General features: G+C 59.9%; 3 protein-coding genes across 6 annotated transcripts; all 3 read right to left on the bottom strand.

Moving 5' to 3' along the window:
• Positions 1-247: 247 nt before the first annotated feature.
• On the bottom strand, positions 248-9,543 carry C5AR1 (complement C5a receptor 1). 2 transcript variants are annotated; one of them, XM_058674764.1, is made up of 3 exons: positions 9,267-9,542; positions 4,738-4,869; positions 248-1,520 (listed from the first exon to the last, which is right to left on the bottom strand). In XM_058674764.1, the coding sequence occupies exon 3, from the start codon at positions 1,513-1,515 to the stop codon at positions 493-495; it is 1,023 nt and encodes a 340-aa protein (XP_058530747.1). In that variant the 5' UTR covers positions 1,516-1,520; positions 4,738-4,869; positions 9,267-9,542; the 3' UTR covers positions 248-492. The 2 variants fall into 2 exon arrangements, with proteins under 2 accessions (XP_058530747.1, XP_004597265.2); XM_004597208.2 differs by lacking the exon at positions 4,738-4,869 and having other exon boundaries at positions 9,267-9,543.
• Positions 9,544-16,606: 7,063 nt separating this feature from the next.
• On the bottom strand, positions 16,607-17,391 carry INAFM1 (InaF motif containing 1). The gene has a single exon (XM_058674517.1). It carries the CDS (start codon positions 17,201-17,203, stop codon positions 16,790-16,792), a length of 414 nt encoding a protein of 137 aa, XP_058530500.1. The 5' UTR covers positions 17,204-17,391; the 3' UTR covers positions 16,607-16,789.
• A 333-nt stretch (positions 17,392-17,724) lies between these two features.
• Positions 17,725-27,360, bottom strand: CCDC9 (coiled-coil domain containing 9). 3 transcript variants are annotated; one of them, XM_058674794.1, is made up of 11 exons: positions 25,162-25,443; positions 23,964-24,047; positions 23,629-23,802; positions 22,951-23,132; positions 20,611-20,660; positions 20,371-20,506; positions 20,073-20,166; positions 19,333-19,996; positions 18,910-18,987; positions 18,320-18,369; positions 17,725-17,866 (listed from the first exon to the last, which is right to left on the bottom strand). In XM_058674794.1, exons 1-11 carry the CDS (start codon positions 25,306-25,308, stop codon positions 17,849-17,851), a joined length of 1,677 nt encoding a protein of 558 aa, XP_058530777.1. In that variant the 5' UTR covers positions 25,309-25,443; the 3' UTR covers positions 17,725-17,848. The 3 variants fall into 3 exon arrangements, 2 of the variants coding, with proteins under 2 accessions (XP_058530777.1, XP_058530778.1); XR_009246826.1 differs by having other exon boundaries at positions 17,732-17,866; positions 18,184-18,369; XM_058674795.1 differs by lacking the exons at positions 17,725-17,866; positions 18,320-18,369; positions 18,910-18,987 and adding exons at positions 25,503-25,604; positions 27,005-27,109; positions 27,233-27,360 and having other exon boundaries at positions 19,133-19,996; positions 25,162-25,410.
• Between the last annotated feature and the right edge of the window lie 224 nt (positions 27,361-27,584).

Below are 27,584 nucleotides of genomic sequence, written 5' to 3'. Positions count from 1 at the left end.
AACACCATCTGAGTCTCCCACATGGGTGGCAGGGGCCTAAGGACTCCGGTCACCACCTGCCACCTTCTCAGGGCATGAAGTACCAGGAAGCCAGATCAGAAGCTGACCCGGGACCCAAAGCTGATGCTGGGGTGTGGCAGGTGCGTGTCTCAAGCGAGAGTCTCGCTGCCATGCTGCCACAGCCACCCCCAGGTGCCATCTTAGAATGTTCTGGATGCACAGAGGGTGGAGCGTACCTCAGGGACACTCCGGGTGCCCGCGTAGGCACTCCACCTACGCTGTCTGTGGGCCACATCCGCTGGTCTTTTCTCTGTGTCACAAAAGCCATGGGGTGTCCCAGGGGGAGGAGGAGCTGACCTTGGCCCCAAGGAAGGAGAAGAGGGAGCCTGCAGAGAGAAACCACCAGGCCTGCAACAAAGACAAGCAAGAGCAGAGCATGCGGGGGCAGGAGATGAAGCGGGCACAGGGCAGACAGTGGCCCGGAGGCCTGGCTCACACTGCCTGGCACCGCTCGGCTGTGGTGTCCGCCGTGGAGCGCGTGACCGACTTGCTGTCCCGGCTCAGGGTCTCGTCGGTCAGCACGTGGCGGAGGATGCTGGGGAGGGACTTGCGGATCCGGGTCTTCCCGGCAACCACGTAGATGATGGGGTTGATGCAACAGTTGACATAGGCCAGGGAGACACACAGACGGTCTAGCTTGGAGGCCGCCTTGAAGGTGGCGGAATGGGAGGGGTGCAGGGCCATGAGCGTGCCAGTCACTTGGTAAGGCAGCCAGAGGATGAAGAAACAGGTCACCACAGTCACCACCACCTTGAGCGTCTTGGCGGAGCGTGTGGCCTTGCGACTCCAGGTCCGCAGCAAGAGGAAGGTGTAGCAGACGCTGAGCGTCAACAGTGGCAGCAGGAAGCCAATGACCAGTCGCATCATGGCCACAGTCATCTCCTTGTGCTCGCCGTTGGGCCCATAATTCACACCACAAGACTTCTTGGGTGGAAAGTGCTCCTCCAGCAGTGACCGGTACAGGAAGGAGGGGATAGTCAAGACCAAAGCCAGGGCCCAGGCCAGGCCACAGAGCAGCCAGGCTAAGCGGGCCCCTCGGAAGTTCTGGCACCAGATGGGGTTGAACACCAGCAAGAAGCGGTCGGCGCTGATGGTGGCCAGGAGCAGGATGCTGGCGTACAAGTTGAGCAAGATGAGGGAGGGCAGGATGTGACAGGCGGCCTCGCCCAAGGACCAGTGCCCGTCCTGGATGATGGACACGAACAAGACAGGCAGCGCCAGGCACGACAGGAGGTCAGCCACGGCCAGATTGAGGAACCAGATGGCGTTGATGACTCGCTTGGCCTCCTGTGCCGTCACCCACACCACCAGGGCATTGCCCGGCACACCCATCAGGAAGACAGCCATGTAGATGACCAAGGCTATGACATCCAGCGGGCGCAGATGATGGGAAGGGTTAGCCACGATGGGAGGGTACAGGGTACCGTAATCCGGGTATTCAGTGATGTTTTCCATGGCTCCTATGTGGAATAATCATATGAGTCTCAGGCCTCACCCCACGTTCCACACCCGGGGTTTTGGCCCCAGCCACATGACTTCCCACCCCTCCACCCGGGTTCTGTGAACCTCCACCTTCCCATTACCCACCCCCCACAGAAATAGGGGTGCTGAGGGCTGAGGTAGCTGGGGCTCAGCGCCCTAGTAAAATGTCAGAATGCTTGGGGCCTGTGCCTGGCCCACTTTCCATAGATCTGGGGCCGGCTCAACTCCCAGTTCTAGTTTCTAGCTAGCATGCAGCCCAGGAGGCAGCAGGTGCTGGCACCAGTAGCTGAATCCCTGTCCCCACCCCCGCCGCCCGGGGATAGGTGGAATGAGTTCTGGGCTCCCGGCTTATGCCCGCCCATTCCTGGCCACCGTGGGTACCAGGGAGTGAACCAGCAGATGGAAGATCTGCGTGTGTGTGTGTGTGGTGTGTTCAATCGGTCTCTCCTTCTGAAATAAAGAGGAAAATTAGGCAGGGACAAGAAAACAAGGGATTTTTCTTTTTTTTTTTTTTTTTGCAGTGTTGCGGGGGGGGGGATTCTTTAAAAGGAATGACAGCTTGAGTGGTCCCTCTTAGCCACAGACTAGCCATGATTCAGTGACGCACCAACACGTAAATGTGTATTAGTTCACAGTAAACCAAGCGTGAGGCCAGTACCGCGGTGTAGCAAGCCAAGCCTCTATCAGCCTCCTATATGGACGGCAGTTTGAATCGCAGCTGCTCCAGCTCCCCGCTGATGCACCGGGGAAAGCACATGGCGTTGGCCTAAGTGCTTGGGCCCCTGCACCCACGTGGGAGGCCCTTGTGGTCATCACATTCACAGTTGGACTCGTACGGCACCTATACATGCGGATGGATGGTTAGGCACTGCAGGTGAGGTCCCGTGAGCTATGAGCAGTGCCTTGGCACACAGAAGGCCTGCAGTCACTATGCTGCTCTCTCCCCGGATGCCAGGTGCCCCAGGGGCTCCGATCTGTGCCACCCTGGGGCCACCAGGCAGTGGGTGTGGCTAACACTGTGACTGACTGCAGGTTGGCTGAGAAGAGGAGGCGGAACATAGAGGAAGGCTCATTGCAGTGGGAACAACGTGGCTGGCAGACGTCAGTTTCTTTCTCTCTCTCTCTCTCTCTCTCTCTCTCTCTCTGCCTCTGATGTCCACACTCATCCCAGAAATGAAAATGGCCACCTCCCACCACAGGGGACCTCTGGCAATGCCCAGCCTGGCTCCTGACCCCAGCTTCCTGCCAGCGCAGGCACTGGGAGGCAGAAGGTGACAGCTCAGGCCACTGGCTTCCCTTGACCCATGTGCGTCCCCAGCGTTCGGTCCACCCTGGTCCAGCTCTGGCCGTGGTCAGCATTTAAACAGTTGTAGCCAAAAATGGGATCATTGTCTGCCTCTCAAAAGAACAAATAAATGCAACTTAAAAGGGTGAATCATTGGATTTTAGTTGATATTTTTTTAAATGTCATGCAGGTTAAGGAGTGGCTAGAGCCTACAATGTCAGAATGCCTGGTACAGCCTGGAACCGTGGCCAAGAACCCGGATCCATGGCCAGGAACCTGGAGCAGTGGCCAGGAACCCAGAACTGTGGCCAGGAACCTGGAGCAGGAAATACAACTTCACTTATAGTGCTGTTGGGCCCCTTGAACGGTCTGCGGCCTGGACAACAGCATTGGACCTGACACTGAGCTTCCTATGTCTGGGCCAAGCTCCTGCAATTGCACCTGTTGGCTCTTGGGAACTGCCTCTCAGCTCAGGTATTCAGAGGTGGGTGGAGGGCATGGGGGCATGTTGGAGCTCTGATAGACCTGGGTAGGAAGGGAGAGAGAGATGGCTGGCTGGATGGATGGATAGATGGGTGGATGGATGGATGAATAGGTGATACAGAGATTATAGATGACAAATAGCTAGATATGGATGGATGGCCAATCAATGGAGATGGATGATACAGGGTTGGATAGATGAACTATAGGTGAAATTGTATTGGTGATAAAAAAAACTAAAATAAAAAACTGTATGGATGATAGATAATAGATGGATGGCTATGTTCACAGCGGGATGGATGATTGATGGATTGGTGCCTTCATCCATCGACGGAGGAGAGGTGGCTGGACAGGTGGCAGTAGGTCATAAACAGATGAGTGAGTGGCTGCGGGGGGGGATGAGTGGCTGGGTGGGGGGAGGTGGTCGGATAATGGTAGGAACTCTGGGTAAAATGCCGATAAGAACGTTTGGTTTTATTCCTGCAATTTCTGCATGCTTGAAAATCAGCCACACCGAAAAGTTCAAGCATCTGGAATCCTTCCACCAGCAGGCATGACAGAGCTCAGCCCAAAGGGCCAAGGACAGGGCACAGGTGGTGCAGCTGCAGGCTGGTAGGATGCGCCCCGATTCAGGAGGCCCCGCGGCAGGGCAGGGGCACAAGCCCTTGGCCCGTCCTCCACAGCTTTCCCAGGTGCATTAGCAGGGAGCTGGATCAGAAGTGGGAGCAGCAAACAGCCTATATGGGATGCCAGCGCCACAGCCAGAGGCTTTATACACTGTGCCACTATGCCACAGTGCCAGCCTCCAATCCTAGCTTTTGCCTCTGTGGGTTTGTTTCCTAAAAGTTCAGTGACTCAGAGCGTCCCCTCCCCGTGCCTGAGTCACTCCCTCATCAGCTGATGGCCCCTCTTCCCCTCTGCTGTGAAGTCACTGGGGCTTCTCCCTGCCCTGACTTCACCAGGTCCCAGGGAAGATGCTGACTGGAACACGCTGCGGCTTCTGGGCCCTTCCCAGTGCCAACAGCTCAGCAAATCCCCTGAAACTGGAAATCACCCAGGCGTCCAGGTCAGGGCAGTGGCTGCACTAACCGAGGCCCACTACCCATGCTAGGCAGCTTGCAGAGGGCAGGAGGAAGCTGCAGCTGTCGGGGCTGGTGGGGGGACTTCCAAGCTCCGGCTAGCCCTCACCCTGCACAGGGAGAGACCCCGGCTAACGCTCCCCGCCACCTCTGTGTGAGTGTGAGCCTGGGAGTGGAGGTACACGCAGCCTAGTTCCAAAAGTTCATGATGCTATTTGTCCCCCAGCCAGAGGGAAGTGGCAGGGGGAGGCAGGGCCTCGGCCAGGGCCTCACAGAACAGGGTGTGGAATAAAACAGTCAGCCCTCTGCGCCAGTGTCCACATGCCTGCCAACGGTTCTTGGGCCCTGTACCTGCGTGGAGACCCCGAGGAGGCTCCTGGCTCCTGCCTGTGGATCGGCTCAGCTCCGGCCGTTGGCGCCACTTGGGGAGTGAACCAGCGGACAGAAGAATTCTCTCTGTCTCTTCGTAACTCTGCCTTTTACCTGGAAATAAAATAAATATTTTTTAAAAAATAAGTATTATGAAAAAAGTATCACATGGGTTTCAGACTTTTTTGGCACTAAAATGAATATTATCTTTTCATTCCATTTCCCAGGGACTTTTAAGTTGTAACCAAATCTGGGCTGCTGTTGGCGGGGGACGGGGGGTGGAAAGCTGGTTCAATGCCCAGAGGTTCCCAGCAGGAGCACGGGAACTCACCCTGGTCTCCCACGCAGGTGCAAGGTCCCAAGGCTTTGGGCCATCCTCCACTGCTTTCCCAGGCCACAAGCAGGGAGCTGGATGGGAAGCAGGGCAGATGGGGGCAAAAACAGGCATCCATATGGGATCCCGGTGCTTTGCAAGGGGAGGATTTAAGCACTGAACTGTCGCTCTGGGTTCCCAACATTAACTTTTTTGCAGAGCTTTGGTATTAACTCCCCTACCACCCCCTCCTCATCACAGTCTACAAGGAAAGAGTTCAATCAGCAAGTTCAGCCTGGCACATGGCCTCCAACAGTGCTTCCTGTGAGTGCCCTCTGGCCATCTGACCCAAGGTGGCAACCCCCAACAGCCACAGGTGCCTTCGGAGCCAGCACACCTGCAGATTCCAACTCTCAGTGTTTTGTACTGATGCAAGTTGATGTGGCCACCTGGTGCCAGCGGCCACCGCAATGGGCAGTCCACACTAAGGCCTCCAAGGGGATCCTGAGTGCCGGGCATGGCTCCAGGGGCATCTCATGGGCAGATGCTGGTGTGCTGGTTTCCCGCCAACGCCCTCCCTCGCGCCCCTCTGGCTCCGGCAGCCCTGTCCCCCCCAGACCAAAGGGTGGGTGGGAGTGACAGGGAGGAGGAGTTGGGGAGGATGAGGAAGAGAAGGCTGAATGGTAAGCACGGAAGCCCCTCCCCTTCCTGGACTCCCCGCTGTCTGCTAGCCTTGACCACGGTGGCAACTATGGACCCAGATGGCAGATGCCCGGACCCAGGCGATATGCAAAGAGACACACAGAGATCTTTCAAGCTGCTGGTTCATTCCCCAAACGCCTGCAGAAGCCGGGGCTGGCACCCACCATGGTGGGTCAGGTCTGAAACCAAGAGCCAGCCAGGCTCTCCATTGGGTCTCCCAGCTGAATGTCAGGGCCCCAGCCATGTGAGCCATGGCTGGCTGTCTCCCAGGGATGCATCAGCAGGGAGCCGGAGTTGTGAGCAAGGCGCTGACTCTAGGCCAGGCCCTCAGATAAGGGACAAAGTTGTCCCGAGCCATCGTCACTGACAAGATCCACTGGGCTCCTGGCCCCTATAGAACTGGGCACAAGAGACGCAGTAACGCTTGGAAGATACGTTCGGTGTGGTCTCTCCGGAAATACACACACACCTGGGACAATCTAAACTGCCGAGACAATGTCCTGCGAACCTCACCAAGGGGCCTGTCTGCACGTCCCCGCCGCCTCATCAGGGTCCACCTGGTGCCTCCACCTTCCCCAGCAGGCAGCTCTGAAAAGGGCTCTGAGGGCAGGTAAAGCCATCGCCTGCGCAGCCCACATCCCAAAAAGACACCGGTTGGCATCCTGGCTGCTCCACTTCTGATCCAGCGCCCTGCTACTGTGCCTGGGAAGGCAGCAAAGGATGCCCAAGTGCTTGGGTACCAGCGCCCATGTGGGAGACCCAGAGGAAGCACCTGTTTGTTGGCTTCCAACCGGCCCAGCTCCAGCTGTTACAGCCATTTAGGGAGTGAGCCAGTGGATGGAAGATCTTCTCTCACTTTCCAAATACATAAATCTTACATCATAAAAACCCCAACCCTTATCCAGACAAATTTAACCCTCCTGTTTCAAGCCCCTCCTTAGGTCCATTCTCCCCTAAAATGAAGCCTTCTCTGTTTTAACTAGCCGTCTCTCTGTCTTCTTTGAACCCTAAAATCCTAAACGTAACGGGAGCCACCGTGCCGAGCACCTGCCCTGAATGTCACCCTGCCTGTTTCTGAGCTCACTAAAGAAGCCACGGAACCACGACAGGCCGCGAGGGCTGGACAGGCACCCGACTCACGTTCTGTTCTCAAATCTTCACAGTCTGACAGGAGAAATCTGTGCACATTGATAAGCAAGGATACCCTACCTTTCTTATTGTAATGTCAGCAGCAGAGTTTCTAACCGCTGGTTCACTCCCCGCATGCCTGTGGCAGACAGCTGGGACGGGGCCAGGCTGAAGGCAGCAGCCAGAACTCCAGCTACGGCTCCCGTGTGCAGGGCAGGACCCCAGCCCTGCAGCCCTCACAGCTGCCTGCCAGGGTGTGCCTGGAGCTTCCACGGCAGCTGAGCCTAGCTGGCATGGGGGCCCTCTTAGCCGTTGACACGTTTTTCAGACTTCAAGGAGCCAGGTTTCTGGTCCTTCAAGTTAAATCGCCACGAGCAGTATTGGCATCCTGCTTGAGTACTGGTTCAAGTCCCGGCTCCTCCACTTCTCGCGGGGATCGCATTCCAGGTTCCTGGCTTCTACCTGCCCCAGCCCTGGCTGCTGTGGGTATGCAGGATTGACCCAGCAGACGGACGGTCCATCCACCTGTCCCTCCCTCTCCTCTCTCTAACTTTTCTAGAAAAAGCCAGATACAAAGAGAGAGCTCCGGTCCTTTGCCCCCATGCTGGCAGACGTGGAGCATGGCACTGCGGTGCAGGTGAACCCATGGCAGGGACAGACCTTGGCAGGCGCCCAGACCTTCAACTCAGCGTTTGCAATTCTGGAAACACAGACTACTCAAGCCCAAGGTGTGAACAGGAAGAGTGGCAATGAAGACAAAATCCTGGGAACAGGCCCAGGCTCCCCTGAGCAGGGGTGGGGGCCGGACCTCCCCCTGGGGACAGCAGGGCTGACCAGCAGGGCCCGCCTGATGGCACGGTGGGTCAGCCCGCTGCTTGCAACAGCCCCAGCCCAGGAGGGAGTGTGGAGGAACTGGCTCAGGCGAGGATTGCAGTGCTTGGACCCCAGGGGAGCTCCTGGCTCCTGGCTTCAGCCTGGCCCAGGCCTGGCGGCTGTGGGTGTTTGGGGGAATGAATCAACAGGTGGAAGACTCTCTCTCTGTCCCCACTTCTCTCCTGTTCTGTCTCTCTCATCCCATCTCTATTACTCTAACTTTCAAGTACACAGAAATGAAAAATAATCATTTACATATTTAAAATAATCATTTAAAATTTAAAATAAAATTAATAAAACAAAAGGTGAAGGCAGGTGCCCCCACAAGCTCCTGCCCACACCACCCCTAAGCACCTTCCGACAACAGCAGGAAAGCTCTGCCACACACAGATGCCCCGGCTTGCCTCTGGGAACCAGGGCACTGGGGCCCAGGCTGGGCAGGGCTGAGCGCTCTTTCCTATTTTGGGAAATTGCTTAGCAAAGAAAATCCGAGCTGGTCCCGGCACGAAGGCTCCGTGCCTACAGCCTCATCTTGCAACTGCCGGGATCCTATGTGGGCACCAGTTCCAATCCTGGCTAATCCACTTCCCATCCAGCTCCCTGCTTGTGGCCTGGAAAAGCAGTTGATGGCAGCCCAAAGCCTTGGGACCCTGCACCCGCGTGGGAGACCCAGAAGAAGCTCCTGGCTCCTGGCTTTGGTTCGGTTCAGTTCTTGCCACTGCGGTCATTTGGGGAGTGAAGCAGTGGATGGAAGATCTTTGTCTCTCTCCTTCTCTGTGTAAATCAGACTTTCCGACAAAACTAAATAGATCTTGAAAAAAAAAAAAAACCAAAGTGAAGCCTGGCTGGCTCTGCTGGCAAGTCAACCTTGCTCAAGTCAGACCTGGCAGGGCACGGAGGAAAGGAGAGTGAAGCAACACCCGTGGTCCAGCCTCTCTTCCTTCCCGCTGCTCCTCAGCCAGCCAGCCTGCATTGTTTCCTCTTTCTCAAAGATGAGGCAAGGCAGGGACCCCGCCGCTGAGCAGGTGCTGAGGGCAGGTGCAGGGGCCCTGGCTGGGACAAGGGGCCCATGCGGACTGAGCAGGGCTGGGTTTTCCTTCCCCCCTGGGTGGGACCAGGCCACCTCTGCCCCTGCTGGGCCTCAGCTTTCCCACCCTGATTCAGAACACCTCCACATAGTCAGGGGACGGAAGTGGCTTTGGTGGTCCCCCAGCCTTCCCCCAGCTCGGTCCCTGCCATCTGCCGCTGCGGTCCCCACAGACCACGGGGTTTCCTCCCTAGGTAAAACCCTCAACGGCCCACCTCCGGAGGGCAAGGAGGCAGGAAGATGAAGGAGACACTCTGGCTCCCCTAGACCCTAGGCAAGCTTTTCCTTAGCCTCCCCCAGCTCTGGGGGCAGGTTGACGCTCTCACATGGGCACTGAGAAAGGAGCCCCAAACAGGAGACAGCATGAAGATGGTCCCTAACCCCACACCCCAAATCACCCAAACTCACCACTCGTGGGCTCCCTGAGCCTCCCTGAGGGCCGAGACGCCTCCTGCCCAGGTGGGTGGTGATCTGTGAAGACCCAAGGGAAGGTGCCCGCAGTAAATGAGCATTCCTGACCGTCGGGGTTCTCATTGGCCAACCCTCCGGACACCCAAGCTGGACACCCTGGCAAAGGCACACCCCAAGGCACCCTAAGCCCTCCTCCTGGACTCAGGGGGCGGAGCTAGGGCGGAGCCTGCCCCGGCCCAGGCTCAGCCCAGCCTCGGTTTCCCCAGTTGAAGCTGATTCTTTTCTTCTGGAACCCCAGCTTGTAGAGACAGGCTCAGGGGCTCTGTTGGAGTCAGGAGAAGGGCGGGGAGTCTCAGACCCCAGCCTGGTTCCCCCAGCAGGTGGGAGGGGCAGCGCTGGGGTATATTTTGTGGTTAAAGCTTCCTTCTAGTGGTCAGCAAGGTGGCATAGCAAGGAAAAACCACTGGCTGTGGTACCAACGTCCCATGTGGACGCCGGTTTGAGTCCCGGCTAATCCACTTCCCATCCAGCTCCCTGCTTGTGGCCTGGGAAAGCAGTGGAGCATGACCCAAAGCCTTGGGACCCTGCACCCGCCTGGGAGACCCGGAGGAAGCTTCTGGCTCCTGGCTTCAGCCTGTCTTAGCCTAGGATATTACGGCCACTTGAAAATGAGCCAGCGGGTAGGAGATCTCTCTCTGTGTGCTTGTCACTCTGTCTTTCAATAAATAAATAAATCTTTTAAAAAGTTAAAATATAAAAAAGCATTCATCTGAGCCTAATGTTGACAGGGGAAGCCGGCTGCACAAGTCGAATCCATCAATGTGCAAACATGTTCCACGTCTCACCTTTGCCTGGCTCCTTCATTCATTCACGCATTCGTTCATTCATTCACTTGTTTGTTCATTCTGGGTTGTCCAGGTACATGCTAGAACTGCAGATACTGCAAGCATAGGTGTGGGCTGCTCTGGCAAGGCCACAGCACCTGCCGGTGAAGGTCAGGATTGGAGGTGGGCCAAGTTAGGCTGAGCCCAACCGTCACTGGTGTGTGTGAGAGCTGTGACTGAGAATTCAGACAGGGAAGACAGACTCCCTGCTGGTGCGCTCAAGAACCGAGGCTGAGGGCAGGCCAAGCCAGGCCGGACTACAGCACCCAGTGACATACACACGGGTCAGGTCTGACAGTAGGCTGGCGTGGGCCAGTCGGTCGGTCGCAGCCACAACGGCAGAGCTGAGCCAAGCTGAAGCCAGGAGCCAGGAGCTTCCCCAGGGTCTCCCAAGCAGGTGCAGAGGCTTTGGGCTGTCCTTGACTGCTTTTACAGTCTGCGAGCAGGGAGCTGGATGGGAAGCAGGGCCGTCAGGATTAGAACCAGTGCCCATATGGGATCCTGGCACATTTAAAGCAAAGACTTTAGGCACTAGGCTACCGCGCTGGGCCCAATAAATATTTTTTAAACATACTCAAGCAGGGCCCAGCACAATGGCCTAGCGGCTACAGTCCTCGCCTTGAACGCCCTGGGATCCCCTATAGGCACCAGGTCTAATCCCTGCAGCTCCACTTCCCATCCAGCTCCCTGCTTGTGGCCTGGGAAAGCAGTGGAGGACGGCCCAGAGCCTTGGGACCCTGTACCCGCGTGGCAGACCTGAAGAAGGTTCCTGGCTCCTGGCTTCAGATCGGCGTAGCACCAGCCGTTATGGTCACTTGGGGAGTGAATCATCGGACAGAAGATCTTCCTCTCTGTCTCTCCTCCTCTCTGTATATCTGACTTTCCAATAAACATAAATGAATCTTTGAAAAGAAATACTCAACAATGCCCTCAGAACCTTATCTAGCACATGGGGGTTTCTAAGGTGACACCATTGCACATCCCATGCCCAGTTTGGGGGTAACTGCAGTTTGGCAGCTGGGAGCATCCCCCCTCAGTCCCCCCACCCCGCCCACAGGAGAAAAGGGAAGAGGAAAGTTGGGAGCATTTGTCCCGCCCTATTCAGTGGTCCACACTCTATCAGCAGTCTCCATGGGCATACATCCTTGTCAACTATGCAAACAACATCAAAAAAACAAATTCAGGTGCAAAAGCATCCACAGTGACCAACAGAGACTCCGCTGGCGACTATTGTATTTTTGGAAGATTTATGCAAAAGGCAGGGTGACAGAGATCTTTCATCCAAGGGTTCACTCCCCAGGTGGCCACAACAGTGACGGCTGAAGAAGCCAGGAGCCGGGAGCTCTGTCCGGGTCTCCCACATGAGTGCCGGGGCCCAAGCACCCGAGCCAGGTCCTGCTGCCTTCCTCGGCCTTCAGCAGGCAGGTGGATCCCAAGTGGAGCAGCCAGGACTTGAACCGGCCCCCACAGGGCATGCTGCCGAGGGCGCAGCTCCCAGGCAGCCCCCACATCACAGGCAAGGCCATGCTCTCATAACCGCAGTGCTGAGCTAAGCAAAGGTAATCCTACTGCAACGCTTTTACCCAATTCATGATCCAAACTGGCTTCAACAAAGAAAATTAGTTATGTTTTTGGAAAGGCAGATTTACAGAGAGAAGGACATACAAAGAGAAAGATGTCCTATCCGCTGGTTCACTCCCTAAGTGCCTGCAAGGACTGGGACCAGGTCAGACAGGAGCCAGGGACTTCATCTGGGTCTCTCACGTAGCTGGCAGGGACCCAAGCACTGGGACCCTCCTCTGTTGCCTCCAGGCACTTTAGCAGGGAGCTGGGGGGAAGTGGAGCAGCCAGGACTCAAACCAGTGTCCATATGGGATGCCAATGCTGAGCTAACACCACACAGCAGCACCAGCCCTAAAAAAAATCTTTTTTGTGGATGACACAGTTCCATAGGCTCTGGGATTTCTCTTCCCACTTCCCCAAGTCCCCTCCCCTCCCACTAATCTCCCCCATATCATTACAATAGTATAGTTTTTCACAAACAGCCATAAGTCCATCATTCTGTTATTTTAAGTGTGTCCTGACCTTGCAGGCATGGACAATGGCAGAGAGTCCAGCATCCTATTGTCAAGATATGTTTTACACAGTTACTGTACATCCCCTTCAATGAAAAGCCACAGAACAAAATCAACAACAGCAAGCAAAATTGAAATTTACAATAATGCTGCTCAAAGCCTCATGCGTGTCGCTGAAGAAATTAAAAAGAAAATCAAGAACCTTCTTGAAGAAAACGTTGCTATTATCAGTAAAGAATTGAATGACGAGGGCCCGGCGCCATAGCATAGCAGTTAAGGTCCTGGTCTTGAATGTACCGGTTTAATCCCGGTGGTCCCGCTTACAATCCAGCTCCCTGCTTGTGGCCTGGGAAAGCAGCCGAGGATGGCCCAAGACTTTGGGACCCTGCACCTGCGTGGGAGACCTGGAAGAGATCCTGGCTTCGGATTGGCTCAGCTCCAGCCATTGAAGCCAGGGCGGCCAGGGTGGCCAGGGCGGCCAGGGACAGTGACCTAGCGGGGCCCAGCCTCGGCCACCTGCTGAACCAAGAGGAGTATCCTGCGTTAAAGTACACTTGCGCCCTCCAGAGGGAGGAATAGGTACTGCAACTGAGGGATTTGCGGGGAGTCGCTGCAAATTCTCAAGCCGCGTCCACCCACACAGTGAGTCGCTTCAGGGGACTTCCTTCTTTTTAAAAATCTACATATTTGCAAGGCAGGGCTAGAGTCGGCACAGCGGCACGTGGCAAACTGATCCTTTGCAATTTTTTTGAAAATTATTCTCTTGATTTTTAAAAAAGATTTATTTATTTTTATTGGAAAGTCAGATATACAGAGAGGAGCAGAGACAGAGAGGAAGATTTTCCGTCCGATAGTTCACTCCCCAAGCGACCTCAACGGATGGAGCTGAGCCAATCCGAAGCCAGGAGCCAGGAGCCTCCTCCGGGTTCCACATGCAGGAGCAGGGTCCCAAAGTCTTGGACCGTCCTCGACTGCTTTCCCAGGCCACAGGCAGAGAGCTGGATGGGAAGCGGGGGCTGCCGGGATTAGACCCAGCGCCCATATGGGATTCTGGCGCTTTAAAGGCGAGGATTTTAACCACCAAGCAATCACGCCAGGCTCTGATCCTTTGCATTACATTGCCAGTATCTCCTACAATCTTTCATGTCCCAGCTCTTCCACTTCTGATCCAGCTCTCTGCTTATGGCTTGGGACAGTGGCAGAGGGTGGCCCAGATGTTTGGGTCCCTGCACCTGTGTGGGAGACCTGGAGGAAGCTGCTGGCTCCTGGTTTCAGATCAGCTCAGCTCTGGCTGTTGCAGCCATTTGAACCAGCAGATGATAGATTTGTCTGTATAACTCTGACTTTTTCTTTCAAGTTAAATAAATAATTTTTAAAAAAATGAAAGCTAGGTTCTGGCACAGTAGTCTAATGACTGAAGTTTTCACCTTCCATACGCCAGGATCCCATATGGGTGCTGCTTTGTGTCCTGGCGGCCCCGCTTCCCCTCCAGCTCCCTGCCTGTGGCCTGAGTAAGCAATTGAGGACAGCCCAAAGCACTGGGACCCTGCACCTGTGTGGGAGATCCAGAAGAGGCTCCTGGCTCCTGGCTTCAGTTTGGCTCAGTTCTGGCCATTGCAGCCACTTGGGAAGTCAATCAGCCGACAGATCTTTCTGTCTCTCCTCCCTTTTCCATATCTGACTTTTCAATAAAAATAAACAAATCTTTAAAAATGAAAAGCAGATTTAAAGAGAGAGGGGGGAAGAGGCAGAAAGCTATCTTCCCACCACTGGTTCACTCTCCAAATGACCGTGATGGCCAGAGCTGGGCAGAGGTGAAGCCAGGAACCTCTTCCAGGTCTGACACGCGGATGCAGGGTCCCAAGGCATTGGGCCGTCCTCGACTGCTTTCCCAGGCCACAAGCAAGGAGCTGCATGGGAAGCGGTGCAGCCGGGATCCAGCAGGGGAAGGCGGCTGTGCGGGGCAGGTGCCGTGAAAGCGAGAGCCGTCCCGGAGAGAGTTGCTTACCACAATCTTTAAATAAACGTTGAATAATGAGGCTGAATCTGGGATTGGCTGCATGCCAAGCACCAGGCCTGCGGTCCCTAAGCCAGCGTCCAGAGGGACGGAGGCCGCCCCGTGAGCCAGAACTGTTCCAATTTTAGTCAAGTGCTGCTGAGGCCGCCCCAGGTTGCATAACGCGCCCGGGGGGCAGAGCCGGCCCTCTAACCCCACCCGGTTTCATTTTGTGGGCAAAATGTTCAAGGCAGAGATGACAGGCAGGTTGAGGCCCTCCGTGCTTTGCCACTATGTGACACTGGGGAGTGAACAAGTGGATGGAAGATCTTCCTCTCTGTCCTTCCTCCTTTCTGTATATCTGCCTTTCCAATAAAAATAAATCTTTAAAAACAAAAATTCCAAGTTGTACGGCGCAGCCTCAGACGCCCCGGCGCAGCTCCACGCTGCCCTCTGGCGGCCACTCTTGACGCAGCAGCGGGACTGTCCACTTGAAGCCTGCGTGGACTTCTCCTGGAAAAGCCCGGTGCACACCGAGCTCCGCAGCAACCCGCCGGCCACCCTGGCCTCCTTGCACCCGCACCTGAGGGCCGTCCCATTATTCCACCGGGTCCCCGCAGCCGGGTCCGTTCCATCAGGGAAGAGAGGCTCGTTCAGGCCGTGTAACCGGGGCACGGCACAGGGCAGGTGCTCAGATTCTTTGTTACGTGAAAGGAATGCAGACCAGCAGAGAGACTGAGAACCGAGAGGAAAGAAGGGAGAGTCTGGCATCATAGCCTAGTGGCTAGGATTCTTGTCTTGCATGCACTGGGGTCCGATCCAATTCCCATCCAGCTCCCTGTTTGGGGCCTGGGAAAGCAGTCGAGGACGGCCCAAAGCCTTGGGATCCTGCACCCACGAGGGAGATCCAGAAGAAACTTCTGGCTCCTGGCTTCAGATTGGCTCAGCTCCGGCCGTTGCAACTACTTGGGGAGTGAACCATCGGATGGAGAACCTCTCTGTCTCTCCTTCTCTCCGTAAATCTGACTTTCCAATGAAAATGAATACGTCTTTTTTTTAAAGGGGGGTAAGAGGGGAGAGGGAGGAGTGTGGAGGGAGGAGGGGAGGGCAGAGAGGGAGGAGGGCAGGGGATGACGGCAGGGCAGCTGAGCATACAGAGGTCAGGGTCTGGGGCAGCACTGAGGCCCTGGCAGACCCGCAGGTGCCCAGGTGCCTGACCCTGAGCTTGCTGCGAAAGCCCAGTGCAGGAGGGGCAGGTGATGGCTCGTCTTCAGGCTGCTACCAGCCACCTGGGAGACCCACATGAGTCCTGGGCTCCTGGCTTCCACCTGGCCCAGCCCTGGCTATCGCATTTAGGGAACACAGAGAATGAGGAATCAATTTCCAAGTTTTGCAACATACTGGGTAAGAAAAATTAAAAAAAAAAAAAAAAGCCTCCCCTTGCCACGCTGGCATCCCATATGGGCGCTGGTTCAAGTCCTGACTTCCTCACTTTCAATCCAACTCCCTGCGCGTGTACTTGGAAAAGCAGGGGAGGACGGGCCAAGTCCCTGCACCCACATGGGAAACCCAGACGAAGCTCCCGACTTCAGACCAGACCAGCTCCGGCCACTGTGGCTACTTCAGGAGTGAGCCAGCAGATGCAAGATACCTCTTTCTCTCTCCTCTGTAAGTTTGCCTTTGAAATAAAAACAGAAAAGACGGAGCCCAGCAGAGCGCCCCCAAGCACAGCCCTTGGGAGCCGCGTGTGTGTCCCCGCCTTTAACTGGGCATCTTCGGCTGCCACAGGCTTTGGGATAATTTGATCGCCCTCCGGACCCAAACTACGCTACAAACCCTACGGACTGGGGGTGGGGAGGGTGAGGCTGAGCTCGCTGCCCAAGGCACCCCAGGTCCCGAGGGGACGAGCTGGGCAATCCGCGCTGACCGCAGATGGCCATCCCCTCCTCTGTGCCTGCGTCAGCCCCTGGGACGTGCCAGGACCGTGGAGGGAGCTGAGGAGGGAGGCTGACATGTGTCACCCCGGCCCCAGGGGAGGCAGCCTGGGCTTCTCCCTCCCCGGAAAGTCACCAGCTCCAGGCGGACAGGAAACCCGCCTTGTGGACACTGGGGCCCAGGCCCTGCGGGGGCCACGCTCCTCCACGGGCTCCAGGAAGGCAGGGACGCGCGCTCCAGTCCTGGGACCATTTCCCCAGGAAGGATGGAGCGAGCTCTCGCGCCCAGAACCCTGCCACCCTAAAGCCCGGCGGTCCCCCGACTCCCTTCCCTCCTCCAAGCCCTCTCCCCGGTGGACCCCAAGAGAGGGGGCCCCAGGCAGACCTTGCCCTCCCGGGCCAGTAAAAAACCCCTACGGACCGGACCAGACGACAGAGACAACGCGGGGCAGCTGGGGCCGCGGTTTATTACAGATGGACAAGAGGCTCAGGAGGAGGGCGGTGGGCGGCCGGTTCTGCGCTCAGGAGCCTGTGGGGAAGAGAGGACCCCCAGCATCTCCCTTCCGGCCCCATTCTTAAGGATGACGGACGGACGCTGCGCCTGCGGTCCGGGCAGGGCTGGGAGGGAGGGTCACCCGGGTCCTGGTCCATCCGCGGCCTGCGGCGTCTCCCCTGGCGGCTGGCGGCGGCTGGGGTCGCTGTGCCGGCGGCTCCGCGGCAGCTCGAGCTGGGGTCTCGGCCCGCCGGGGGCTCCCAGGAGGCAGGACACCGAGGCGGCGGCGGGTGCCGGGGCGGGCGGCGCGCCCGGGCGCGCGGCACACGGAGGGGCCGGGGCGCTGGGCGGCAGCCCGGCGGGGGCCGCGTGGGCCCGCGTGGGGACCCAGATGAGACCGTAGTAGACGGCGAGCAGCACGGCGGCCAGCGAGACGCAGAGGAAGTAGGCGCAGACCGGGGCCAGACGCAGCCAGCGGCCCCGCGGGCCTTCGCTCAGGCCCGAGCCGCCGGGGCTCTCGCCCCCGCCGCCCACGCAGCTCGTGCCCCGCATCTCCACCGCCCGCTCCGCTCCGCCCCGCGCGCGCCCGCCAGGCGCGCCCCCTCCCGGGCTCGCGTTCCAAAAGGCGGGTGTCTGCAGCTCCGCCCCCGCCGGGGGACAGACACATCCCCGAAGGGCGGGCCTCCCCGCGCACCCCGCCTGCACCCCCGGCCCCTACCCCAGCCTGCACCCAGGCCTCTGCCTGCACCCAGGCCTCCAGCCTGGCCCCGGCCCCTATGGCAACTCGCACCGACCCCGCCTGGGATTCTCAGCCTCGCCTCAGCCCTAACCGATGGGCGCGCACCCCCTCCCAGGGAGCCCCTCCACCTGCGCCACCTGCGCCACCTGCGCCACCTGCTCTGGGGGGTCGGGCAGGCCAAGCTCCACCCCCACCCATTCCAGCATCCAGCTGGCCCGGCCGGCAGCACCTGCTCCACACTGCCCCGTTTTCCCGGGTGTCCCGTCTACCGCCCCCACACCAACCATGCCCCTTCGCGCATGCTCCGCCACCACCCTCAGTTCCTCCTCTCCCCCTTGGAGCCGTAGCGTCCAGAGTGGGCTCCGTGGAGAAGACACCTGGAGAACCTCCTCCTGCCGCCCCCTTCCCACCAAGGCGGGGACGCTCCAGGATCCCCACCCCAACCCCCTGCGGTGTCTTCAGGAGTTCGGGGAAGCCTGCGGGAGGGGAGGGAAGACGTATCAGGGGGTGGAGAAAGGCAGACCCCACCACACACACCTGTCCACCTCTTTCGCCACGGAAAAGCCCGCCAAGCACAGCGCCCAGCTGCCTCCGGCCAGAAACACAGCTCCCAGGTGAGCGCAAGCACTGCATTTAATAGACCCGAGGCTGCCAGCCCGGAGCGGGGCCCCGCTGGTGGGCGCAGACACGCAACCAGCCCCATGGCCTCCGGAGGCTCAGCCAAGCCGGGGTCACGACATCCCCCACCCCCAGGCGAGCCTGGACCGCGCTGACCCCGGCCCTCCCCCCTTACATTTAACCCTCTCCTGGCCGGAGTGTGCGGCAGAAGCAGAGGAGCGAGGCGGCGGGAGGTTAGTGCGGGGCCCCGGAAGGCACAGTCCTCTGGCGGGCGGTCAGCGGGCGGCCCCCACCACCTTGCAGAAACGCACCCTCTGGAAGTCGGTGATCTCCGCAGTCTCCTGGCCCTCGGGACCCGCCTCTGGGGAGAGAAGGGCCGGTCAGCGGGGGAGCAACGCCCCCACCTCCCCGACTCCTGCAGCCCCAGCCAGCAACCCGCCCCCTGGCTCAGGGGCCAGGCTTCCTTCAGCATGCCCCTAAGAGGTAACCCCCTACACACACCAACGCCGGGCTCCAGCCAACCTGGGGCGAGCGAGCCCCCCTTCCTCGCCCTGCCTCTGCCCTTTCCTTCCCACCCGAGTCCCCAGGGGCCTCGGGAGTGGTCCCAGGTTGGAATGGCGCTTAAGTCTCTCGCCCCCATTCTCCTGGGTCAGGCCTGCACTGCTAATCGCCCCCTGCACCCCCACAGTGGGCTGCACCTCCTAGCAGGTCTCACCGCCCAATTCTTCGCACCTCCAGCTGCTTCCCTGGTCCCACGCAGGCCCCCCTCCATCTCACTGCCTCTCAGCACCAGTCCAACCTGGCCCAGCCCTCTAGCCTGGCCCAGCAGAGCTCCAAGTCCCCTCCTAGCAGCCCCACTGCCCCACCCTGCCCCCTACCCCAGCAGCGCCCGAGCCCCCACCTGCAGCTGCCTCCGGGCCCTCCTCTCCAGCACTCCCGGGGCCAGGGGAGGCAGGGACAGGCTGGTCGCCACCTGGGGCTGTGGATGGGGAAGTCCAGTCAAACCCCCACCACCCCACCATCTCTCCAGGCTCAGAGAGGAGGCTGGGAGTGAGGGGGGCTCAGGGACACACTTGGGGGCAGCATGGAAGGATATGAATTCTTTATTGGGGTAGAGAGGGGTGGGGGCTCAGCATGGCTCCAGGGGAGCCTGGGAGGGAGTCCAGAGATCGGGCAGGGCAGCAAGGGGCGCCAGCTGCCCTCCTAGCTTCCAGGGCTCAGGGCACCTGGGGTCCGGGGCCCAGCACACCCAGGGCCCCCCAGCCATGCCCCGAGCACGCACACTGCAGCCAGCTTCATGCATCCCCGAAGGGCCAGGCCTCACCCGGAGAAAGGGCGCCGGCCGGGTGGGCAGTCCGCGGCGAATTCAGCTCCATCTCTTCACCCCAGTCGGATACGGGCTGGTGGCCCCCGGGGGACGAGAAGGGGCTGGCCGGCGGGGTGGAGGCCTGGGGAAACGGCTCCTCCTTGGGGGCCTGGAGTGCCCCAATAGCCGGCTCGCTGGCAAGGCTTCCAGCATCGCTGGCCGCCTCACTGGCGGGGCTCCCGGCACCGCTGGCCGCCTCACTGGTGGGGTTCCCGGCACCACTGACCGCCTCACTGGCGGGGCTCCCGGCATCGCTGGCCTCCTCACTGGCGGGGTTCCCGGCATCGCTGGCCTCCTCACTGGCGGGGTTCCCGGCACCGCTGACCGCCTCACTGGCGGGGATCCCGGCACCGCTGGCCTCCTCACTGGCGGGGATCCCGGCATCGCTGGCCTCCTCACTGGCGGGGCTCCCCGCACTGCCGGCCGACTCCCTGGCAGGGCTCCCATCGGCCTCCTGGGACTGGCGGTCTGGGGCTGGTGGTTCTTCCTCCTCCTCCTCCTCCTCCTCCTCCTCCTCCTCTTCTTCAAGACCCTCCTCCTCCTCACTCATGTCTTCCCATTCTTCGTCCTCCTCCCCCTCGTCCTCGGGAGGCTGGTGAGTGGAGGCTGAGGTCTCGGGGGGCTGCAGAGAAGGTGGCAGTCAGAGAAGGTGTGTGGTCCTGAGCACCCCACCCCCTGCCCAGGGGCCCCCACTGTACCTGCGCAGGCGTCAACTCAGGCGGAGCAGGCTGGGGGGCTTCGGGGGCAGGGGCCGCTGCCTCCTCTTCTGTCTCCCACCGGTCATCGTGGTCACTGGGGGGCACATGACAGAGGGGAGGCCCGGATGTGGGGTGGACAGGAGGTGGGAGAGAAGCAGTGGGGGCCCCCGCAGGGAGGGGCGGGAGGGGGCACGGAGAAAGATGAGGATAAAACCCAAAGCCAGCCGCCAACCCCCCAAACCAAGAGCCTGGGAGGGGGGCGAGGGAGGACCCCTGCGCTGGGGAAGGGCGCCCCCACCTGTAGGCGCGGGGGAGCGCCTTGGCCTGCGGGCGGCTGCTCCTCCGCCTCCTGCGGCTGCTGACTTCAGCTTTATGTTGGGACAGGAACTCCCCAAACGTGGGGGGCTTAGGAGGCCGGGCCCAGGCCTGGTCATCTGCGAGGGAACCGGGCAGGGTTGAAGGAGGGGAGCCTGGGCACCTCCTTACTGCAAACCCAGCCCAGCAGACCCCTCACCGAGGCCGCAAAGACAGCCCTTACCATAGCGGTGGGATGACAGCTCAGGGGCTGCAGCTGGGCCATCCTTGAACCTGAGGAAAGAGAACAGGTGAGCAAGTGACCGCGGAAACTGGGGAGCAAAGAGAAGGTGCAGGAAAGCAGAGGAGAGGGGACCGGGTCGTCGAGGGAAGGCTCCCGAATTCCGCTGGCCCACCTCGGAAGCCCAGGGAGAGGCGTGGCCGATCCGCGTCCCAGACAGCCACGGCTCCAACACTCGGGGCCCCTGCCAGCTATGGGGGAGACTCCGATGGAGTTCCGGGTTTCTGCCTTTGGCCTGGCCCAGTCCTGGCTGTTAGAGCTAGCACCCCACGAGAACCATGGTTTAGACTTGCGTTTTGTTGTGGTTGCTGTTTTAAAAGATTTATTTTTATTGGAAAATCAGATATACAGAGAGGAGGAGAGACAGAGAGGAAGATCTGTCTGGGGATTCACTCCCCAAGTGGCCACAGTGGCCAGAGCTGCGCCAATCCAAAGCCAGGAGCCCAGAACTCCACCAGGTCCGAGGGACTCGCTACCTGGGCCATCTCCCACTGCCCTCAGCACCCGCCAGGAGGCGAACTGTCACGCAGCCATCCCATGTGGTGGCTTCACCAGCCACGACACTTGCCTCTGGCTTAAAATTTTATGTTTTTGTTTTAAAATTATTTGGAAGAGTCACATGGGGAGGTAAAGACACAAAGATCTCCCACCCACAGGTTCCAGATGTTCCATCTACTCCCTAGCTGGCTGCGACAGCCCCAGCCAGAGCTGAGAGCCGGGAGCTTCTTCCAGATCGCCCACGCTGGTGCAGGGTCCACTCCGCTGCTTTCCCAGACCCCAGGCAGGGAGCTGAATGGGAAGTGGAGCAGCTAAGACATAAGCCGGCATCTGTGTGGTATGGGGGCCTCACTAGCTGCACCACACTGCAGGCCCCATAACTTACAATTCTTAAAAGAGGGGCAGGAAGGTAGACCTTTGGCATGGAGGTTAAGATGCTACTTTGGGGAGGGGAGCAATGTGTGGAGCTAGCATGATAGCTCAACTGGCCAATCTTCCACCATCAAGTGCTGGCATCCCCTAAGGGCACCAGTTCAATTCCCTGCTGCTCCACTTCCCACCCAGCTCCCTGCTTGTGGACGCAAGTCCTGTGATGCTGACAGCACCCTGAGTTTGTTTTAAGTTTTCCTGGAGGGGGAAGGGAACAGGATCACCCCCAGGGCTAACACAACCACTGACCAGCAGGTGTCACAGTGAGAGGAGAGCTCAGGGGGCCCTGCTGGGCACCAGGCAGGGGAGAGGGCAAAGGCGCGAAGGACTAGGCACTGCAGCTTCCGCCCAGCCCTCAGCCACGCAGCCGCTGCCCTCCCGCCCCCAGCTAGGCCACCACCACCACCAGCCAACGTGGCGAGCGATGCACCTGCTCACACACCTGCCAACGCTAAGACCTGTGTCTCCCAGGCAGCCCTGCCCTCCGCTGGGGCCACAGACGCCATGGCCAAGTACAGCAGACCCAAGTTCCACTTGCCCCAGCAGCCCGGGCTGAGGCACCCCACGGCTGACCGTCCACCCCGAAGCAGACCGCTGCAGACACAGCCTCGACTTGGCGAGGAAGGAGACAGCAGGGTGTCTACTCCGTGGCTCAGTGGCTAAATTCTTGCTTTGCATTCACTGGGATCCCACATGGGTGTCCCGGCTGCTCTACTTCCCTTCCAGCTCCCTGCTTGTGGTCTTGGAAAGCAGTAGAAGACGGCCCAAAACCTTGGGACCCTGCACCCACATATGGGTAACCTGGAAGAAGCTCCTGGCTCCTGGCTCCTGGCTTTGGATTGGCTCAGCTCCGGCCACTGTGGCCACTTGGGGAGTGAATCAGCAGATGGAAGATCTGTCTCTCCTCTCTGTAAATCTGACTTTCCGATAAGATAAATAAATAAATAAATAAATAAAAGTGGGGGGCCAGCACAGTAGCCTAATGGCTAGGATCCTCACCTTGCACGCACCAAGATCCCATATGGGCACCAGTTCATGTCCCAGCTACCCCACTTCCCATCCAGCTCCCTATTAGTGGCCTGGACAAGCAGCTGAGGACAGTCCAAAGCCTTGGGACCCTGCATCTGTACAGGAGACCAAGAGGAGGCTCCTGACTGGACGGGCTCAGCTCCGGCCGCTGCAGCCAAGTGGGGAGTGAATCAGCAGCTGGAAGATCCTGTCTCCCCTCCTCTCTGTATGTCTGACTTTCGAATAAAAATAAATCTTTTTTCCTTAAAAAAAAAAAACAGCTGCAGGGGTCACAAGCTGGAGTTTCCAGGGTCTGGGGCAGGTGGGCAGTGAGGGGGCGGTACTCACATCCCATCTGTCTTCTCGGCGTCCCACTCGCGCCGCCACTGCCCCGTGGGCTTGCGGTGCCTCTGCAGCCGCTCCTGGTCAATCCTGTCGCGTTCCTGCTTCCAGCGCAGGTACTCCGACCGCTCCCGGCCCGTCATGGACAGCGTCATGTCACCGGTGCTGCCCAGGCCTGCCCGGCGGCCCTGCCCCGGCGGACAGGCAGTCAGCACCCTGGTCCCCATCCCGCCGGAGCTCAAGGGGGACACAGGGAGCAGGTGACAGGCAGAGAGCAGCAGCAAAGGGGGCTACACGGCACCCCCTCAAGGAAGCCCTCCCAACCCAACACCAGGCACTACCTGGCCCCTCACTACTCCCTTCTCATACAGCCACCAGCTGAAGCCACAACAGGGCAGGGCCATGCCCGCCACGCCTGGCATGGCACTGGCATCACCAGGCAAGGCGAGGCTGCAGGGAGAGCCACTACACCACCACCATGGGATGACCCAGGGCTATGGGACGCAGCTGCCGGGCCTCACAATCTCACGTTATCCACGCCCAGTTAGACTCCCAGCCTGGCAGGGAACACCCGATGCCAGAAAAGCCCTTCCTGATGAAATCCCCAGACGCGGGCACGGACGGCGAGACATGCATCCTGCGAGGGATGGCACTGACCAGGCCCCCCACTCAGCGCACACCCACCTGCCGCTCCTGCTCCAGGCCACAGCGAACCCGCTCGAAGTCCGAGCCACCCCAGTTGCGCCCGTGCCGCCGGCTGCCCTCCCGCCGGTCCCGCTCGGGCTCCTCCAGCGGCCCACCACGCCGCCGCGGGTCGTCCAGGAAGTTACGCACGGGGTTGGGTTCTAGCACGCCCTCCTGCAGACACAGGGCAGGGGATGGCGGGCTCTCAGCCGTGCCCCTCCTGGCCGGCCCAGCCCCGCCCAGCCAGGCGGTGACACACTGACCCCCAGCCCCGCCCAGCCAGGCGGTGACGCACTGACCCCCAGCCCCGCCCAGCCAGGCGGTGACGCACTGACCCGCTGGCTGCGCTCGTACTCGGCGATCCTCTCCATCTCCTGGTTCATCTTCTCGATGTTCTGCCTGCGCCGCTCCTCCCACTCCTGGGGCACGCAGAGGGGACACGCCACATCAGGAGGAGCCCCGCGGCCAGCAGGCCCCCACAGCCCCCTCTGTTCCACGGTCCTGTACTGGCGTGTGCACGCTCCCGGGGTACCTGGAGCCAGCGCCCACTGTGCTGACCACCTGTGAGGGGGAGGCGCAGCCAGGACCAGCCCTAATGAAACCCGCGGACACTGGGTCTCCAGTAAGTCCCCCAGCAGGCTCAGTGCTGGGGGAACCAGGCACCCCCCTAGCCCACCACCCTCTCCCTGTGACAAAGCTAAGCTACAAGCCCACCCACGAGCTGCGCCTTCTGAGTCTTCCTCAGCAATCCCGAGACTGAGGTGGGGGTGCCACCCTGATGGTGACAGTGCAACCAGCTGTTACTTAGCCACAAGCCAGCCTGCCTCTTACAAATGCTTCCCAAGGCGGGGGAGAGAGGCACAGATGGGCACACAGAGAGCTCCCAGCTGCTGGTTCACTCCCCACCCATCCTCAGTGGCTTGTGGGCGGGCTGGGCAGGAGCCAGAATGCAACCCAGGTCTTCCACATGCAGGACGGGAGTCCGTGTTAGCAGGGAGCTGGAGCCTGGCTTCAAACCCACATTCTGCCATGTATAATCACCAGGCTGACCACCCATGCCCATGGGACAAGAAACTCCACAGACGCACAGCCACCTGGAGCCCAGGCCAGGCTTAGGAGCACTCCCTCACAAGAAAACAGCCGCCTCCTACCCCTTCCACCTGCTCTGGCTTGCAGCTTGCAGCTGCCTGGGCAGGCCCTCGGGGGTGCCCGAGCAGTCCAGGGCAGGGGGTCGGCCCTGAGGGACACCAGGGAAACAGCAGAAGCTGCTGCGGCCCCGACAGGGAACGGCCTCACCCAGGCAGCGCTCACCCGAGACAGCCACCACACTGAACAGCCTCCTGCCCTGCCGACCCACATCCGGGGACTAGGTGGTCAAGCAGAGATCGGGGCACCCCCGAGCATATCCAGGGGTGCAGACAGGGAAAGGAGGGCACTCCCATAGAGAGCAGGCAGGAGGGCCAGTGTGAGACGGCGGACACCCAGCAGGCAGCCAGCCCAGCGGGGAGCGGCCATGCGGCCACGGGGTCCTACCTTGGACTTGCGGTCTGCGGCTGAGATGTCCCCAGCTCCCGAGAGATGCGAGGAGCCACGGCCCCGACCCCGGCGGCCACGGGTTCCAGCTCCTCCCCGAGGCTGCTCACTGGGGCTGCCCTCCCAGTTGCGGGGTGTCCGGCCCATGCCCGCACGGTTGCCCTGCTGAGGGGACACTTGACGCCCCTTGCTGGGCCCTGGTGGCCGAGGGGTCCCAGATGACCTCCTGAAGGGTCCCTGGTTCTTTTCCTGGAAGATGCAGTGGGGCAAGGAGGACAGTCAACAGGCAAGGGGCCAGGAAGGAGTCCCCCGCGTGGCCTCCCCGGGCCCAGCCCACCAACCACCTCCACAGCCATGTTCTCCTTCTCTCCAGAGCGGCCCTTCCGTGGAGCTGTCACCGCCACACCCTCCAGCTCAGCCTTCTTCCGGTCCTCCTCAATTTCCTAGGAGCAAGTACCCGGGGTATGGGGGTGTCAGGGACCCCACCCCTCTCCCAAGCTCCTGCCAAGCCCAGGCCATGCCGCTCTTCCCCAACGCCCTCCTTGGCGCATGGCACCCTGGCCCCGCCCCCCGAGGGCCTGCCCTGGCACCTCCCTCGCATCCTTTTGCCCTCACTCACACCACTACTCACTGTTCCCACAGCACACCAGGTTCAGGCCTGCCCCAGGACCTTTGCACCAGCCATTCCCTTGGTCAGGAACATGCTTCCCCAGCGAGCCCTGAACTGCTCAGCTCCTCCACGGCCCCCTGCTCGAGAAGGCCTTCTGGAACCACCCCCAGGCCCACACTGTCCTCCTCCTGCCGCACTCGCTGTGGTCCACCCCAAGCTTTGATCCCAGCCTGGCACATGATACAAATTCCCAACTCCTCCTGGCCTGTGTACGTGAATGGCGGCGGTGTGTGGAAAGGAGGCATGGAACAGACTCCGTCCCCACAGCAGCCCCATCACCCCAGGGCCTGAGCCTCACACCCCTCAGCATCACCAACTCCCTCTTAACAACCCTGACCCGAGCCAGGCCCCTCCTGCCATAAGCGTCCTCACGCCAGCTTCCTCCTGGCTCCCGGGACCCCAGGACTGCGCCCTCCCAGAGCTGGCCTGGGCCCCTGCAGCTCACAGCCCTCTGAGGCTCCTGGTGGCCTCCTAAGCCCCAGCCCGCGATACCCAGGGCCCTGCGTGGTTGGCCTCTGCGTGTCGACAACCCCAGCTTCAAGCTCTGTGTGTCAGAATTTTCTAACTATTGACTTCGGTCTTATCTGAAAGTCAGTGAGAGAAACAAGGAGAAAGAGAGAGAGAAGGCTCCTCCATCCACTGACTCACCCCCTGCTCCCATGAGAGCCACAGCCGGGACGGGCCAGGAGCCTGGAACTCCGGCATGGCTGCTCTGCAGGTGCCAGGGGCCACGTCTTACAGCCACCACCTGCCACCTTCCACGATGCATATGAGCTAAAGCCAGATCAGAGACCAGGAGGCCGCGGCTGCCGCCACCAATACCAGCCGTGGGCAGCCCAAGCGCGCCCATCGCGGGCGGGTCCCTCCAAGCTCGCTCGTCCCCTCACTGTCCTGTCTGCCTGAGACGGGTATCCCCTTGCCTTTCCTCTGGCCAATGTCAACTCGAAGCCCTCCCTGGACTCCCAGAGTGCCCTGATCCTGCGGCTTGTCTCCCTTGAGGCTGCTCCAGGGAGGAAGAGCGTGGTGAAGGCTCATGAGCGGATGAAGGAGTACACAATGGGATGAGGCAAGGACTGCCAGGCTGTGATCCTGAGGGTGACGGACAGGCATGAGCAGGCTGGAAGGCAGGCAGAGGTGAGGAAGACTCACTGCGGGGAGGAAGGGCTAGGGCACCTGGTAGCGCCGGATGAGCGCCTCGTTCTTCCGCCGCAGGGCCTCGATCCTCTTGTCCAACTCGGCATCCTTCTCCTCCTTGGATTTCAAATCCAGCGTGGCTGCCTGGGGCCGGGAGGCGAGGAGAGGGACAGTGCGGCCACCCACACCCGCTCCAGCCAGCGCCTGAGTCAGCTCCCCAGCCAGCCCCAAGCCCCTCCCTGGAAGGCCACATGCCCCACAGCCCACCTTCTGGCTCACCATCTTGCACGCCAAGGTTGGGCTCCCACCAATCCTCTCCTACACGTCTGGAGGCAGCGGGGGGTGTTCTGGGGTTAGAGAAACAGAAGGGCTGAGGCCAAGGCCCATCAGCAGGCTGGCTCCCTCTCCTCCAATGGGGGTTCCCACCAACATTCCTCGGAGACTCATCCTTGCAAAATTCTGGCCCTGACCACTGCTTCGGGAACCTTCGGACCCCCTAGGGACCTGCCTTAAACTCCCCAGTGAACACCGGACCCGTTTCTTCCCCAGGCTCGCCAAGCGCTTTCCAAGCCAAAGCTCCAAGGGTCAACCCCCGGCCCCGCCCCCGCACCCAAGAACC

Source organism: Ochotona princeps, chromosome 16 (genome assembly GCF_030435755.1).
Source record: "Ochotona princeps isolate mOchPri1 chromosome 16, mOchPri1.hap1, whole genome shotgun sequence".
Lineage (NCBI taxonomy): Eukaryota > Metazoa > Chordata > Mammalia > Lagomorpha > Ochotonidae > Ochotona > Ochotona princeps.
The sequence above is the reverse complement of the archived record's forward strand: the minus strand, read 5'-3'. Positions and strand labels throughout refer to the sequence as shown.

Bases quoted from the DNA above. Each gene is read 5' to 3' on its own strand.
- CCDC9 (XM_058674795.1), bottom strand. The intron at 24,048-25,161 runs GTAGGACCCCGT...TGCGTGCCCCAG, and splicing joins CCGCAGACCGCAAGTCCAAG to GAGTGGGAGGAGCGGCGCAG. The intron at 20,507-20,610 runs GTAAGGGCTGTC...GTTCCCTCGCAG, and splicing joins GCTGTCATCCCACCGCTATG to ATGACCAGGCCTGGGCCCGG.
- INAFM1 (XM_058674517.1), bottom strand. From the start codon at position 17,203: ATGCGGGGCACGAGCTGCGTGGGCGGCGGGGGCGAGAGCCCCGGCGGC.
- C5AR1 (XM_004597208.2), bottom strand. From the start codon at position 1,515: ATGGAAAACATCACTGAATACCCGGATTACGGTACCCTGTACCCTCCC.